The sequence below is a fragment of the Sprattus sprattus genome, assembly GCF_963457725.1.
Source record: "Sprattus sprattus genome assembly, chromosome: 2".
In the NCBI taxonomy this organism is placed as follows: domain Eukaryota; kingdom Metazoa; phylum Chordata; class Actinopteri; order Clupeiformes; family Clupeidae; genus Sprattus; species Sprattus sprattus.
In genome coordinates, this window is record NC_137921.1 from 35,744,825 (window position 1) to 35,759,728 (window position 14,904).

General features: G+C 42.5%; 1 protein-coding gene across 1 annotated transcript in view; it reads left to right on the forward strand.

The window, feature by feature from the left end:
• The window catches only part of LOC308360981 (calcium/calmodulin-dependent protein kinase type IV), a gene marked incomplete at both ends in the record, with an annotated part of 30,447 nt that overhangs the window by 9,567 nt on the left and 5,976 nt on the right, over positions 1-14,904 (forward strand). Inside the window, 2 exons of the mRNA XM_080833183.1 lie at positions 800-872; positions 8,374-8,464. Coding sequence (XP_080689309.1) covers positions 800-872; positions 8,374-8,464 — 164 coding nt within the window. The remainder of the gene's footprint in view (positions 1-799; positions 873-8,373; positions 8,465-14,904) is intronic.

Below are 14,904 nucleotides of genomic sequence, written 5' to 3' on the forward strand. Positions count from 1 at the left end.
GTTCCTTTCCGCTGCTCTCCTCTGCTCACACCCCATCTTCTCCCCTCTTCTCCTCTCCTCTCCTCACACCTCATCCTCTCTCCTCATCTCCTGTTCTCTTCTCTCCTCTCCTCATGCCTCACCCTCTCTCATCCTCTTGTACCCTCTCTTCTCCCCATTCACTCCTCTCCTCTTCTTTCCTATCCCCCTCCCTTCTCTCACTCTTTCTCTCCTTCTCTCTTGTCCTCTCTTCTCTTCTTCTCTCCTATCCTCTCTTGTCCTTTCTTCTGTTCTCCTCTCTCCTCATCCTCCCATCCTTTCTTCTCATCTCCCTTCCTCTCTTCTCCCCTCCTCTCCCTTTCCTGTCCTGGATGACTCATGTGTGTCGGTGAGAGTGTGTGGGATAATGTTTGTGGTTCCAATGGATGTAGTAGGTTGAAATATGTTTTCTTTTGTGAGTGGAAAGATATGTTCTTCCTTTTTGTCCCTGAGTTCTTATAAATGCAACACATTTCTGCACAGCTCCTCTCTCAGTGCAAAAGTATGACTCACGTGGGTCTCGAGTAGCTAACGGAAGGCAAATTACTGTGTATAAAGGACGAGTTTGGCCAACAATACTGGGGATTTGCTCTGAGGAAGCCTCTGCTCACTGCTGCATGTTTGGTCTTTAAGAATGACTACAAGTGTCTGCTGCTTGTTTGGTCTTTAACAATGTTCACCATACAAGTCTATGGCGTGGAGAGGGCTACTAAAAGACACGCAGGCCAGGTTTATCTTCTGAGCGTGTTTTCTGAGTGTGTGTTTTGTCCTTTCTCGGCAGGATTGTGGAGAGGGGCTACTACAGTGAGAGAGACGCAGCTCATGTCATCAAGCAGATCCTGGAGGCCGTGGCGGTGAGACTGCCTCTCTTGTCTTCATCCCACTCTGGGAGATCAACTCATGTTTCATTGAAATAGTTTATATTATAATATATATTATATATATATACTTGTGTGTGTGTATACATACAGTATATTATTCTATCACAATTTTGTTGAGATGGCTTAACATAATTCGATTTTCGATAATTCGAATGTGGTTCATGGAGGACCACTTTAAGTAAAAAATCTAAATAATTAAGGAGTTGAATCAACTCAGTTGATCCATTTCGACTAAGTGCGTATTGAGGTTTGGTGTAACTCAATGATTTCACAACTGAAAACATGTAGTACTGGGCAGTCTATCTTAAACTGAGAGTCTGGGAATCGAGAGTAAACACACTGAAAATATTACTGTAATTTCTTTTTTTTAAGCAGGTTAATTCCACTATTATTAATTTATTCAGAAGTCCTTATTTTACAACAACCAACTCAGATATGCTGTGCTGAACTAACACAATTTGTTCAGCATAGCATATTCAATTTGTGCCAGTTTCAATCAAGTAAACACAAAGCTTTTTTTCAATATAACAAGATTGACAGATTGAGAGTACCAAGATAATTAATCATGATTATAATGAATTCATTCTGATGACAGTCATAGTTGGCTGCCGACAAGAAACTAATGTGTGTATGTGTGTGTGTGCGTGTGCGTGTGTGTGCGTGTGTGTGCGTGTGCGTGTGTGTGGTGTGTGTGTGTGTGTTTTTGTGTGTGTGTGTGTGTGTGTGTGTGTGTGTGTGTATGTGTGTGTGTGTGTGTCTTTGTGTGTGTGTGTGTGTGTGTGTGTGTGTGTGTGTGTGTGTGTGTGTGTGTGTGTGTGCGAGAAGAGAACAGTCGTGTATTTTAAATTCTTAAACTAAGGCAGTTCCCAGACTCTAATTTTGGGGAAAGGTTACGGATCAGCGATGGCTGAAAGCAAGCCTCTTACTTAACATTTAGACTGAGAGACACTGAGCTGTGGGATGACATTCCTCCTTGTGGTTGCCCGCGGAGGACTGCTGTCCTGGGAAAGGAATCTGTGCCACAACTGGCTGCCTCACACACACACACACACACACACACACACACACACACACACACACACACACACACACACACACACACAACTGGCTCCCTCCAAAAGGGATTTATATGTGGAGTCTTTTTTTGAAAGCCCGCTGTGTATTACCCCCCAGGGTGCAGGACCCCGGGGTCACGGCTACACAGGGAGAGTTTTTGCAGTGTGTGTGTGTGTGTTGTGTGTGTGTGAGAGAGAGAGTGTGTGTGTGTGTGCAAGAGAGAGAGAGAGAAAAGCAACAGTGAATATGGGTCAGTTTTGTCATCACCCGGGCGGGCAGGCGGATGTGTACTGAGGACAGACACGAGGGTGACTTAATCCTCTCAGAGAGCCATTGCAATTTTTCCTGCTTTTAATCTCCGGGCTGTGCGAGCCAGCAGGAGTGTGGGCTTGGTCTTACGTAACGGCCAGCCGTCAGTGCGCGGCAGAGAGCGTGCCTGTGACAATTCCCCTCTTCTGTGCTGGCCATATGCGCGCTCTGTCGTTGCATGTGTGTGTGGGTGTGTACGTGTGGGTTTGTGTGTGTCGGATACATTTAATCCATGTTTGCTATGACATTTTAATCTTTTGTGAGTGTGTGTTAGCGTGTGTGTGTGTGCGTGTAAGAATGCACGTGCATGCGGGATGTTTCACTGATGAGGTTTAGTCAAATCAGCATCCAGAGGTGGAACAAATGCAAACTCCATTACATCAGAAAAAGCATACATACCCCTGGTAAATATTACTCAATTACATGAGTCAAAGTTTACATACTCTTGATAAATATTACTCCAATACAAGTGCAAGTATACATACTCCTGGTGAATATTATTATGACCGCCGCGCGAGTTTTTTTTTTTTTTTTTTTTTTCTGCCTGCCGATTTTCTGTCAACGATTCCTGGGACACTGAAACACCGGGGTGCACAAAATTTGGTGGGCATGTAGCCCCACTAGATTAGCGTGGAACCATTGATTTTCGTTTTGATCCGTTGCACCCCCGTCGGACTGGACCCCTTTTAAAGAGGGTGGGGCGATTCAGTTTTCTGTGAATAAGTCGAAAACCGTAAGGCCTAGGAGGACCACATTTTTTTTGTATGTTGGTCTTAAGAGGCCACGTCAACCATTACACTACCACTTATTTCATGTATAGCGCCACCTAGTTACAAATGAAAAAGCAAAAATGGAGTGTTGGAGTGAACTTCAGGAAATCGGAGGTGTGAGATTATTATGACACCTTCTGACTGCACGTTAAGTTTCGTGGAATTCCGTTCACGGGGGGGCATGCAATACATTGATTTATATGGCTATACACCAACTGGCCTGTAGGTGGCGCAACACAGTTTTCTTCGAATATCCCGAGAACCGTAGGGCCTTGGAGGGCCAAATTGTTCTTGTATGTTTGTGTTAAGGGGCTATGTCAACCCATACCATAACCAGTCATTACATTAGCCATGTAGTTAAAAATTTAAAAGCAAAAATGAGGTGCTTTAATCGCATATATGTCAAAGTGCTCAAAAATTACCAAATGTGGCAGGGACATCAAGCCTGTAACTGTCCATCTTCGGTAGAGTTTTTGTCTATGGATAGCGCAAAATGGCTCTGTAGCGCCCCCTAGAACATTGCAAAAAAACCTGCGCATTGGGGTTATTTTGGCGTAGCTCAACGGAATTCGTTACACGTCTTCATCATGCTTGGACGCACCAAAAAGTCTCTTGACGCCATGGTGGCAGGTCCACAGGAAGTCGGCCATTTTGAGTGGAAGATACGTTTTGACGGCGTTTGCACACCTCGCATCTGATCAAACTCCTCCGACAAATGTAATGGTAACGCCTTGAAATGTGGTCAGGTTACTCTTCAGCCATGGGCGACTAAAAGTTATAGAAGATTTTCTCATTAGTCGGAAGGTGTGGGCATGGCAGACCCTCAAACTTTGCCAACTTGCCAGCGCTTGCCACAAAACACAAAGTCTCTTATAACTCTTGCGTTCATTGTTTGATCCAGAGAAAATGTCTTAGGATGGACGCTGGATCCGGCCCGAACGCGTACATATGCCTGACTGATATCACCTATAGCGCCACCTGTTGGTGGTTGGAAACTTCACTTTGTTCCCACACCTCTTTATGTGACCTGTTTTAACAAACTACATTGCAAAAGAAAAATATACCAAAACAATCCACAAAACATTACATAACCAAATCATCAAAATCTATCACAAATAATTCCTATAATACATAAAAATGAAACACAAACCAATTTTCACACACAAAACACATAAAAACACACAAATACACTGACAACAATGACTCATTCTGTACCAAAACCTACTGAACAGTTCAGCGGTCATATTTTGTAACGCTTTGCGTTACGTCTAGTTCCAATACAAGTGAAAGTATACATACTCCTGGTAAATATGACTCCAATACAAGTGAAATTATACATACTCCTGGTAAATATACTCCAATACAAGTAAAAGTATGCATACTCCTGGTAAATATGACTCCAATACAAGTGAAAGCTATTCAGTCAGATTTTTTACTTGAGGTAAAGTACTGGGGCCGTATTCACAAAGCCTTTTATCTTACCACTAGGAGTGCTCTTAACTCGCGCTAAAACATTTTACGTAGGAGTAATTTCTTAAAAGTAATTCACAACGCCTCTGAGACCTACTCATACTAAGGATAATACAAACTCCTAAGCTTAAGATAAAAGCACCGTTGCTATGGATGACGTCGATTCTCATGCACGAGTTTAGAAGGGGTGAGGACGGTGATTGGTTGTTGACAGGCTCTCTCATTAAAAACCCATTCGTGACGTCCCTCTAACAATCCCACTATATCAACTGAAAATAAGAGAATAACCTAGGCTTCAAATTAAGTCATATTAAATAGTTATGGACAGTGCAGTTAGCAGAATGCACACGCATGATGACAAGTTTGTGCATCCAACGGGAATGACACTTTGCACGTTAAGCGATCAATATAAAATATGGCAATTGCATGTAATCAAGGCAGTAATAATTAAAGCACCCAGCAAACTGTTAGGCTATTATATTTCCAGCCCTTGACCACTTCAAATATCAGCACATACGGCCCTTCAAGCCCTCCAATCTTAATTGATCAAAGCGAAACGAACGTGAAACGTAGCCTAAGCGAAAGCCTACTGGTCCCAGGACCAATAGCCACTGTCACCCCAGCGGCATCCAGCTGGTAAGTTCTCAAAAACCTGCTGCAGACCGCTCTCCGTTGCAATGCACAAGTCATCACTGGACATTCCTGCAATCGCCATGGAATTTACTTTGATCTTGTGTAAGCGATTGTCCAAAGGCAACTGGATAAACTGTTGGATGATGTGGGGTCTACAGTGCGTTGATAGTTTGATGAATTAAACGGCTGACTGATGATTCCCAGTGTCGTCATTTGCGTTTTCCGCGAAGCCAAATAGGCTATCTTTATGTTTCCAAACATTTCACTTCGGGACACATTGTTGTTTAAAGGCGTCATTGCATCCCGCGCTAATTCTACGACAATATTAATACCTTCACGGTTTAAGCAATGTATTTTATCAATTCCAAGTCGGCTGCAGCCATCTTACGATTTTTTGTGAATAAGTCTTAGTGTCTTAGACTTAAGTGCTACTTTTAGGGATAAAATACTTTGTGAATTGCTCTAAGTAAAAAAAAATAGGAGTCCTAAATTTAAGACTGACACGGCCATTATTTTTAGGAGTTTCTCCTAAATTCGCCACTTATGAGCTACTTTTAGCCCTAAGATTCTTTGTGAATACGGCCCCTGGAGTATTTGCTTTTAAAAATACTTAAGTATTTAAAAGTACATTTTCTTTTTTAATGTCAAAACATTGTTATGTGTGTCTCTGTGTCAGGGTGCATGTGTGTGTGTGTGTGTGTGTGTGTGTGTGTGTGTGTGTGTGTGTGTGTGTGTGTGTGTGTGTGTGTGTGTGTGTGTGTGTGTGTGTGTGTGTGTGTGTGTGTGTGTGTGTGTGTGTGTGTGTGTGTGTGTGCTGTGACACAGAGAGGCTACAGCGTTAAGGCTGCAGATAAAAGTGATATGCCCTGGGGCCCATATAAAACCGGGTTTCCGTACCCATCCCTACTAATAGTACCGTGTCTGACAAGATGGAAGCATATTTTTCTGGTATAGTCAGTAATGTAAATTCGAAATGTGTGAGGAATCATCATCTTTATCAGCCGTAGCCATCATTACCACTGCCAAGTTCAAATTTAACTGTTGAGTTCATAATTTAATTCAAAATGCAGCACTTTGGAATTGTAGGAGTGATTGTGTTTCCTCCAGTAATGAATACAGTGGCCTATCGCATTTTAGAAAACAAAATGACTTGGTGCTTCAAGGTAAAGCGTAGCCGGAACCTTCATAGAAATGTAGAGGAGTAAAATTCTTACTTCATTACTGCTGTTACCGTCCAGCCCTGTCACCGTCCCAGATAGCACAGACTGGGCAAGCTCAGCGCCAGACGTGGGCCAGGTCAGCGCCAGACGTGGGCCAGCTCAGTGCTCACATACCTCAGAGAATCTCTCCTGTCCAGAATAATCAGTAGACGCTCATCCATTTGGTGTGTGTGCACTAGCAGTGGGGTCTCCCCATGCACACAGCTCTCTTCTATGACGAGAGAACCACATCCAGTTTAGAAACATGGATCATCTTTTCCCCTTCCTCTCACCACTCTGGCGGTTGTGTGTGTGTGTGTGTGTGTGTGTGTGTGTGTGTGTGTGTGTGTGTGTGTGTGTGTGTGTGTGTGTGTGTGTGTGTGTGTGTGTGTGTGTGTGTGTGTGTGTTTGTGTGTGTATGTGTGTGTGCGTGTGTGTGTGTCTGGGGGTTGTGTGTGTTGTGGTGGCTAAGAGCATCTGTTTGATGACCTGCCCAAGACCATTAGCAAACCTCCATAGCTCACCCAGCATCATCTATCTCTTCGTCATGTTGCGGTGGATGAAAGCATCAGGCAGACTGACCGCTCCGGTGGTCATTTACACACCTTCACACTGTACCATGGAGCGACTGTGTATGTGTAAGGCTGTGTGTGTCCTTCACAGTATGTGAGTGTGTATGTGTGTGTCAAAGTGTATGTATATGTGTGTGTATGTATGTATGTATGTATGTATAAATGACTGAGTGTGAGTGTTTGTGTGTGTGTCTGCGTGTGTGTGTTGTGGGGGTGAGGGTCAGACCCACCATATGCTGTCCATTATGTGCAGCCAGCTCTTAGGTCTGCGGTTAATTTGTGAGCTGCCCTCAACCTCCACCTCTGCAGGAGAAAATAGGCCCTGACTCTCTGCCCCCATCAGGTCTGTGTGTGTGTGTGTGTGTGTGTGTGTGTGTGTGTGTGTGTGTGTGTGTGTGTGTGTGTGTGTGTTTACAGTTCAACAGCAGCACCTGAGGGATGCTGGAAAATATTATGACTACAGTCTCTGTTTCTGGCCACTGCAGATGTGAGGTGTGTGTGAGTGTGTGTGTGTGACTGTGTATGTGAGTGTGTGTGTGCGCGTGTGTGTGTGTGTGTGTGTGTGTGTGTGTGTGTGTGTGTGTGTGTTTTGTGTGTGAGGTGTTGCCTCGGCCTTCTGGGTCCGGTGCGTCACCTCTGAGTCGAGCCTGACCCGTGGCGTTAACAAACTCAGGGCATGTGTGCAGCCTCCGCTTAATAAGGCCTCGTCCTCCCCAGACCCCTGTGTGTGAGGCGCCAACGCACCCCTACACAACAAGCGTCAAACAAACAAACAGAAATACGCTGATGAGAGCAGAGAGGAAGGAACACTAGCAGGGAGCCATGAGTTTCAACGAGCTAGAGGGTGTAGGGGTCTGTGAACAGAACAGCATTGTGGTGTTGGGGGAAATCCAGTCTAATGCTTTAACCCTAAAGAGTGTCTGTCTCTGAGCCAGATCAGGGCCGCATCTGAGCCAGATCTGAGCCAGATCAGGGCCAGATCAGAGCCAGATAAGAGCCAGATCAGGGCCAGAGTCTGCTGCTTTCTGAGTACCTAAAGCCGTGGCAGTCATGTTGCATTTCAATTAGTCCTGCCAGCCAGCTGCTGCAGTTGAACTCCTGATGTCCCACCACTCTCTCTCTCTCTCTCTCTCTCTCTCACTCTTGCTCTCTCTCTCTCACCCTCTCTCTCACTCTTGCTCTTACCCTCTTTCTCATTCTTGCTCTCTCTCACAATCTCTCCGCACTCTCTCACACACTCTCTCTCCACTTCTCACGCTGTCTCTGGCTCTCTCTCTCCCCCTCTCTCCTCTACCTCCTATCATTATCACCTGGTCCTCCAGGCTTGCTGTCCCAATCTCTCAGTTCCCACTTGTCCAACCTCCATGAGATGTGAGACACACACATAAAAACATCCCTCTCTGTCTCTTTCTCTCTCTCTCTCCCTCTCTGAGTCTATGTCCTTCTCTCTCTCTGTGTGTTGCAGTACTTGCATAAGAATGGAGTCGTGCACAGAGATCTGAAACCAGAGAATCTCCTCTATGCTGACATGTCCCTGGATGCTCCGCTCAAGATAGGTAACTATCATCATTTATATAAAATATACACACAAACACACACACCAGTGTTCATTTGGTTAACGAAAACTTTGACGAAAAATATGCGTTAACAACCATTTTCACTTGTGACGTGAACAAAAACAGGTCTTTGAAAATAAAAACTGAGACTAACTCTATTTTTACTCTTGTTGATGAGACGGGACTAGAATGTTAGTGTTGGACTAATGGACAATTAAAAAATGTAATCTCGAAATAATGCGCCTAGTGCAGTACATCTTTTGTGGCCAATTCTTAGTATTATAAACTAATTCACAATAAGAAGATGGATTACAAATGCTGGTTTCAGTGCGATTTAATTGCAGATCTTTAAGCCACAATTAGAGAAAAACCACCGGCAGCAATTCTGCAGAGCTGCGTTCGCGGGCTCGTATTTAAAAACATGAACGACACTCCCATCTTCCTCAGGAGTGGTTGAACTCCTCACCCAATAAAATGACCTCCTGTACTCTAACTCCAACCAATCAGAAGGCTTATAACCTAAGTCTAACGACCCTCCCCTTCTCACTCATCTTAAACCGTTTGCTGTGTGTGTGTGACTAAAAACCCCTTGAACTAATTAAATGATTTGCTATATTTCTTCTTACTTAATTGTTACAATCCATCATAATTCCCCCCTTTGTGTCTGACCAGACACACTAAACATAATCTTCATTACTCTATCAAATACACACTATCAATCCCCTATATGATGAAACAATTACCTTTGAACTCCTATAAATCAAAACCCATTTTTAGCATTATTTTAAACAGTCCATTCACTCCCTCTAAACAAAATTTAACTAAAACCCCCTATACTATACCACAGTCTCATTAGGGCAGTCCTAAATGAGCACACAGTAATGTTTACAGTCTCAGGTGGGCAATATACGTTCACATAAAAACATACAATACAAAACAATAAACATCCAGTCATGTATGCAGTGTTGTGCCTTTGAAACAGTCCTTATGTGTATGAATGTCCTTTCTGGTATTCTTGACATCCTAGATGGCATTTCCTTGACCTCACAGGCAAGAGCGAAAACCCCTTTTTCTTCAATCTTCAAATTTATATCTTGGGGAAATTCTCTTGCTGCCTCGTCTTCGTACGACGACACCCCTTTTCGCGAGCTGTGAGTGACATCATGCATCTCTTATTCTCATTTCTGATACAGTTGTGTATAACATGAAAGTCCCATTCATGTCTTGCTGTCACTGCCGTCCAACCGGTAAGATGAATCTCAACGGCGATGATGATGATGATGGCCTGGTCCTTGCATCAGGTCACTGGCTCCCTTGCGTTCCTTGTCCTCTCTCTGCTACTTTTCTGAAAACCAAACAGAAAAAAACTACACCAGTATCACGAAGTCTATAGAATATCCTTCATTAAACCAATACAAACAAAACTTAAAAACATATAGGAATAAACAATTCAGCTCCAGTTGTGAATGCAATGTTATGCAGATGATCCGTCCTAATATGTATGAATGTTCTGCGCCGTTGTAGAATTGTTGTAGATGTCCCACAACAAGCATCTCCTTCAAGTTCCACTGATGAGGCCTTCCATCTGATTCCGCCAGAGAGCATTCTCTGAAGATGTCCCATCAGGCTCCCTCCCTCAAGGATGGGACCCATCCATCTTCTGCAGCATATCCATGACCTTGGCAACCTCTCAGCCAGGTCGAGTTGCATCCAAATGGTCCCCAATAGAGCATCAGCTCCTTTGAATCGTGGTCGTCCCACCGCCTAGTGATCCTACGCCCTGCAAAACAGTTGACACAGTACAACACAATTAATCCTTCTACCTCCCAGCCCCATTGGCTGGAGGCTCCACGGTTTTAAGAACCCTAACCCATAAACAGTCTCCCGACTGGACCAGTCCATATGCGTCCACCTGTGTATACATAATTTCAAAGATTAAAAACAATCTATACACATTATTTTCACATATTTCCTAGACATACTTCAAAAGTGTGTTGTACAATATCCAGAGCTTGCATTACTTTACTGCATATTTCCCATAAATGTATTATTGCTATACTATACTATTCCCAAACTGCTTGAATAAAACAAAGATTCCACAAACAAAGATTTCACATAAAACATATACTTACCTGCAAGTGTGCTGAACCATTCCTCAGTAACCCCTTTCGGCACACTCACACACCCATTCCTTCCTTGACATTCACACTTCCAGCTGCATTTTCTCTCCAATCACTCCTCTGCTAATGCAGCTGACAAACATTCAGTTCATCCCCTCACATGCTCCTTCAATTAACTCTCGTGTCCCAGCATGACTGCTCCGTGTAGACTTAAAAACTTCCCAGTAGTTTACCTAGTTACCTTACATATAAATATAAACCATTTCATCTTATCCATAATTATTCTCTACTCACCATAACTTCAGTTCCTTAAATAAACTACCATCAGTTTAGCTACAGTATCTCCCCCACAGCTCATGACACTTACCATCTCTTGGCTTCAGTTCTGTCATCAGACATACCTTTACCCATCATATAAATATATCCATCACTCTACTGCAATGTCTATATTAGTTATACCTTATCATATATAGTACACTACCTGTACACTTATACCTTTCAGTATAATACATCCAGGAAACAATGAAATTCAGCGGCCCAATCCAGGGCTTTCACCTTTATTTTACCGCTGAGCTCAGGTAATCAAATTCCTGAACCATAAAAAGAATAAAGAAGCATATCAGTGAGTAATGCCTGTACTCACACCCCATAACATGCCCCAAGGTCGATCTTTACTCCTTTATTCATCAATATAGATGCTACAACCGTAGCATTATGCAAAATTTTACTTCCCATATATGAATGACCAAAAACCCATAAATCTAATTTTCTGTATCCTCCCCCCTTACACACTTAAAACTAAAAGTGTGTGTAAATAGACAAGGCAGATAACATGTATGAAGTTGCCATGTGGCCACAATAGCAACTCCATATTTTAACACGCCTGCTTTCTAACCCTTTTGAAATATGTTTGGTCTATTCCCCTGACCTAATGTCATCACATACGTACCAATATCATTTACTACTAAGCTCGGCTTTAACTGAATTGTTGAGGACACTGTTTTAGCAAGACATCATACACACATGGCCTTTCAAAGCATGAAGGCACACCCCCCTTAGTTACATTATAATTACAAAGGCTGACGTTGGTAGGCTCGAATACTTAAGTACCCCACTCACACCTGGATCAATAATCGAACCATTTCTTCCCTACTTCCCATCAACCAACGAAAACACAAACCATCTCTCCACTTTCTTGAGATATTTTCACCAATCCTGTAAGACACTTAAAACAATGTTATTTTCACATACATAGTTTCACAAAACAACCTTAAATATTTTCAATCCATCCCACAACCTGGTTCCAGGTTCCACTGTGCTCGCGCACAGCTTCTCTCTCTGTATTCCTCTCATCTGTATGTGAAAACTAAGCGAAACATTACATCTCCTATCCCTCTTTCTCTATATCTCTTTTAACTTTCCATTTACCTTCCCATTCTTACTTTCTTTGTCTACCCATTGTCCACTTTCTTGAATCTTTAAATGCACATCTAATTTCCCTGTTCTTAATGTTATTTCAGGATTTATCTTTTGTGTTACCCCCTTATTTATTACATCTTTTATTCCTAGTTCATATTCTTACACCATAGCATAATTCATATAATTCCTATCCTTGCTTATAAATAAACCCTTCTGTCTCATCAATCATTTCCACAGCATTCTTCTACAACCCCCGATGCCCTTGCATATTCTAATCTCCTTCACTCTCTCTCCTGCTGTGTGGCCTGCAACAAAGAGATTTCAACACAGATCATTATCAAACAGTTTTAAACCAGAACCCCTAACCTAACTAACTATATAACACAATCTTTATATTGTAATTAGAATCACATTCTTGTATTCTAGCTGCAACTCTCCAACTTCCAGCATTTACCCAATATAAAATCCATTTTTCAACCCAATATGCATTTCATCATTGAAATGTATTTCCCCAGTAAACCTAATTTCATATTCTTAAACTGTTAATAATCCCATGTGTGAAACTCAATACATACCACTAGCAAGGAGCAATCACCAACCCTTATAGTTCATTATCCAATATTCATATAGCCATACTTTATCCAATTATTCAATTATTTATTTTTTATTCCCACTAAGTCCTATCCATAATCCAATTCCAATCACTATACCAATAAGATAAACCCCCTATTTCATTCTACCAATCTACAATCCTCAATCAACACCCATGTAATTAACATTTTAATAACTAAAACCATTCCTTCATAACCATCATATAAACAGTATAGATTCCCATAAAGGCCTCCTCTATACTTTCTCAAGACACTTTCCAAATGCTTAATTCTATCCTTCATTTTCCTAATTTCTTTTGATTCTTCCTTCGAAACCTTTCTTTTAGAAAGTACAGTAACTGGACATTGTTCCTTAACATCTGACTCATCCCAGTCTTCAGAGTCACTCATCTCTCTATACCTTATCACACTTCTCTCTGACCTGTTCCTTAACTCCCCCTCAAATGTCAGTCTCATTCTCTCCTCTTTCTCTGTTGATAAGAAGCCACTCACCTAACCCCTTCATGCCTTCCAAACCTAACACAGAGGGGGCTTCCCAAGGGCCCAGTGCCACACCTGGGCCAACAGTCTTATCACTTCGAACACAAGGCCCTTTTGGGTATGAACCAGGAGACGCAGGGGGGCTCTTTTCAACAACAGCTGTACCAACAACTACATTCCTTAACCCTCTTTCTAAATCAATTACCTTCTGTGCTATCTCCTACACTCTCTGCCATTTATAAGCCTCCTCTGTGATGTCTGCCTTTTCCTTGAAGTCACCCTCAAGGCAACTGTGAATGAAGAGGTGTCTCTTTCACCAACAAGTCATTTTTTGAAACTGGGGGTTGTAATTGCTCTACAGAACCATTTGGTTTCTCAATTTGAATACCAGTCTGCCTCGCACAAAGGCCCTTATTACTGGCTCTCTGTATCACCAAGTTCATAAATGCTTTTAATACCTTTAACTCTTTCAGTCTTTTATTTTTCCTCTCCACACTCTGATCCTTAATTTCATAATCCGAGATTTTACCCTCCATCTGAGTTAAAAGATTTCTATCACATGACCCCTGATCCTGCCATGGTATTTTATGGTTTTTAGTTTTTTCTGACCACTGTTTGCAGTGATGTCTTACCAACTGTTCGTCTAATGGATATAATTGAATTACTGCCTCTAAAAGTGTACATGGTTCAACTTCTACTACGTCCATCTCAAAATCAAACTGCTAATTCAAGTTTAACAACTGCATGTGAAATTTGAAGGGAACCACCCTCCCCCGTTCTCTCTCACTCAATCACTTCTATCTTCCATGGCTCACCTTCCAACTTAGCTGAGTGCCTTATTTGCATTAAGGTGTTATCTTCTGACATTCTAACCCCCTCTCTGTATAACCCCTCTGATGACACCCATACACTGGCTTTGGCTCTCATCATCATATGACCCACATCTTTCTCCTCAAATCCAAAGCCAACTTTGAGTGTAATATGCGGTGGGGCATTCGGCACATCATATGCTTTAGTGTACACCTGAGGATCCAACTTAGCCTCCACTCCTACGCCTTCCGGACCCACAATTATACCCACAGCCCTAACCTTAATCTGTTTCTTTCCATTCAATGCTACTCTCCATCTTTCATCTCTCTCCACCTTCCGTGTGTCACATGGAGCCTTTTCTTCCATGATAGTACAATGTATTGGAAGACGAGGACCTCCAAGACACCCATGCCACTCATGAATAAAGGCTCCCCACTCACTCCAGATCTTTTCTTCCCATTCTAAGCCAAACAAACCTATCCAATATATCTGTTTAATTTGAGATGAAATGGGTTCTTTCAAATCAATAACCTGGTGTTGTTTCTCTCTCCCATCAAACTGAATTAAACCTGAATTTAACAATGACTCATCATGCATAGCAACAAAGCCACTAGGGTTGTCCATCTGAGGCTTACAATCACTCGGCTCTCCCATCTCCTGTTGCATCAAAGAATGTTTTAATTGCATAAACTTACTCTCAACAACCATTCTCTCTTCCCGTTGTGCCTTATAACCCATTCGAAATCCAAGTTTAAAAACTTCTTGATACCCTGCAAGCATTTGGTCACATTTCACACCTTCATCCAACACCCCTGCCAACACAGGAAGTTCCCCCACTGAATTAGCATTCTTAACTCCCTGAGCCACCTGGCCAAAAAACAAGTCATCTTCCTGCCCATCACTGTCTCCTAAAAACAAAGCACTCCTTTCACCTTCCCCCACTAGCAATCCTTCAGATACCTCCTTCCTCAGTACAGCCTTTTGTTCCACAGTCAATGGA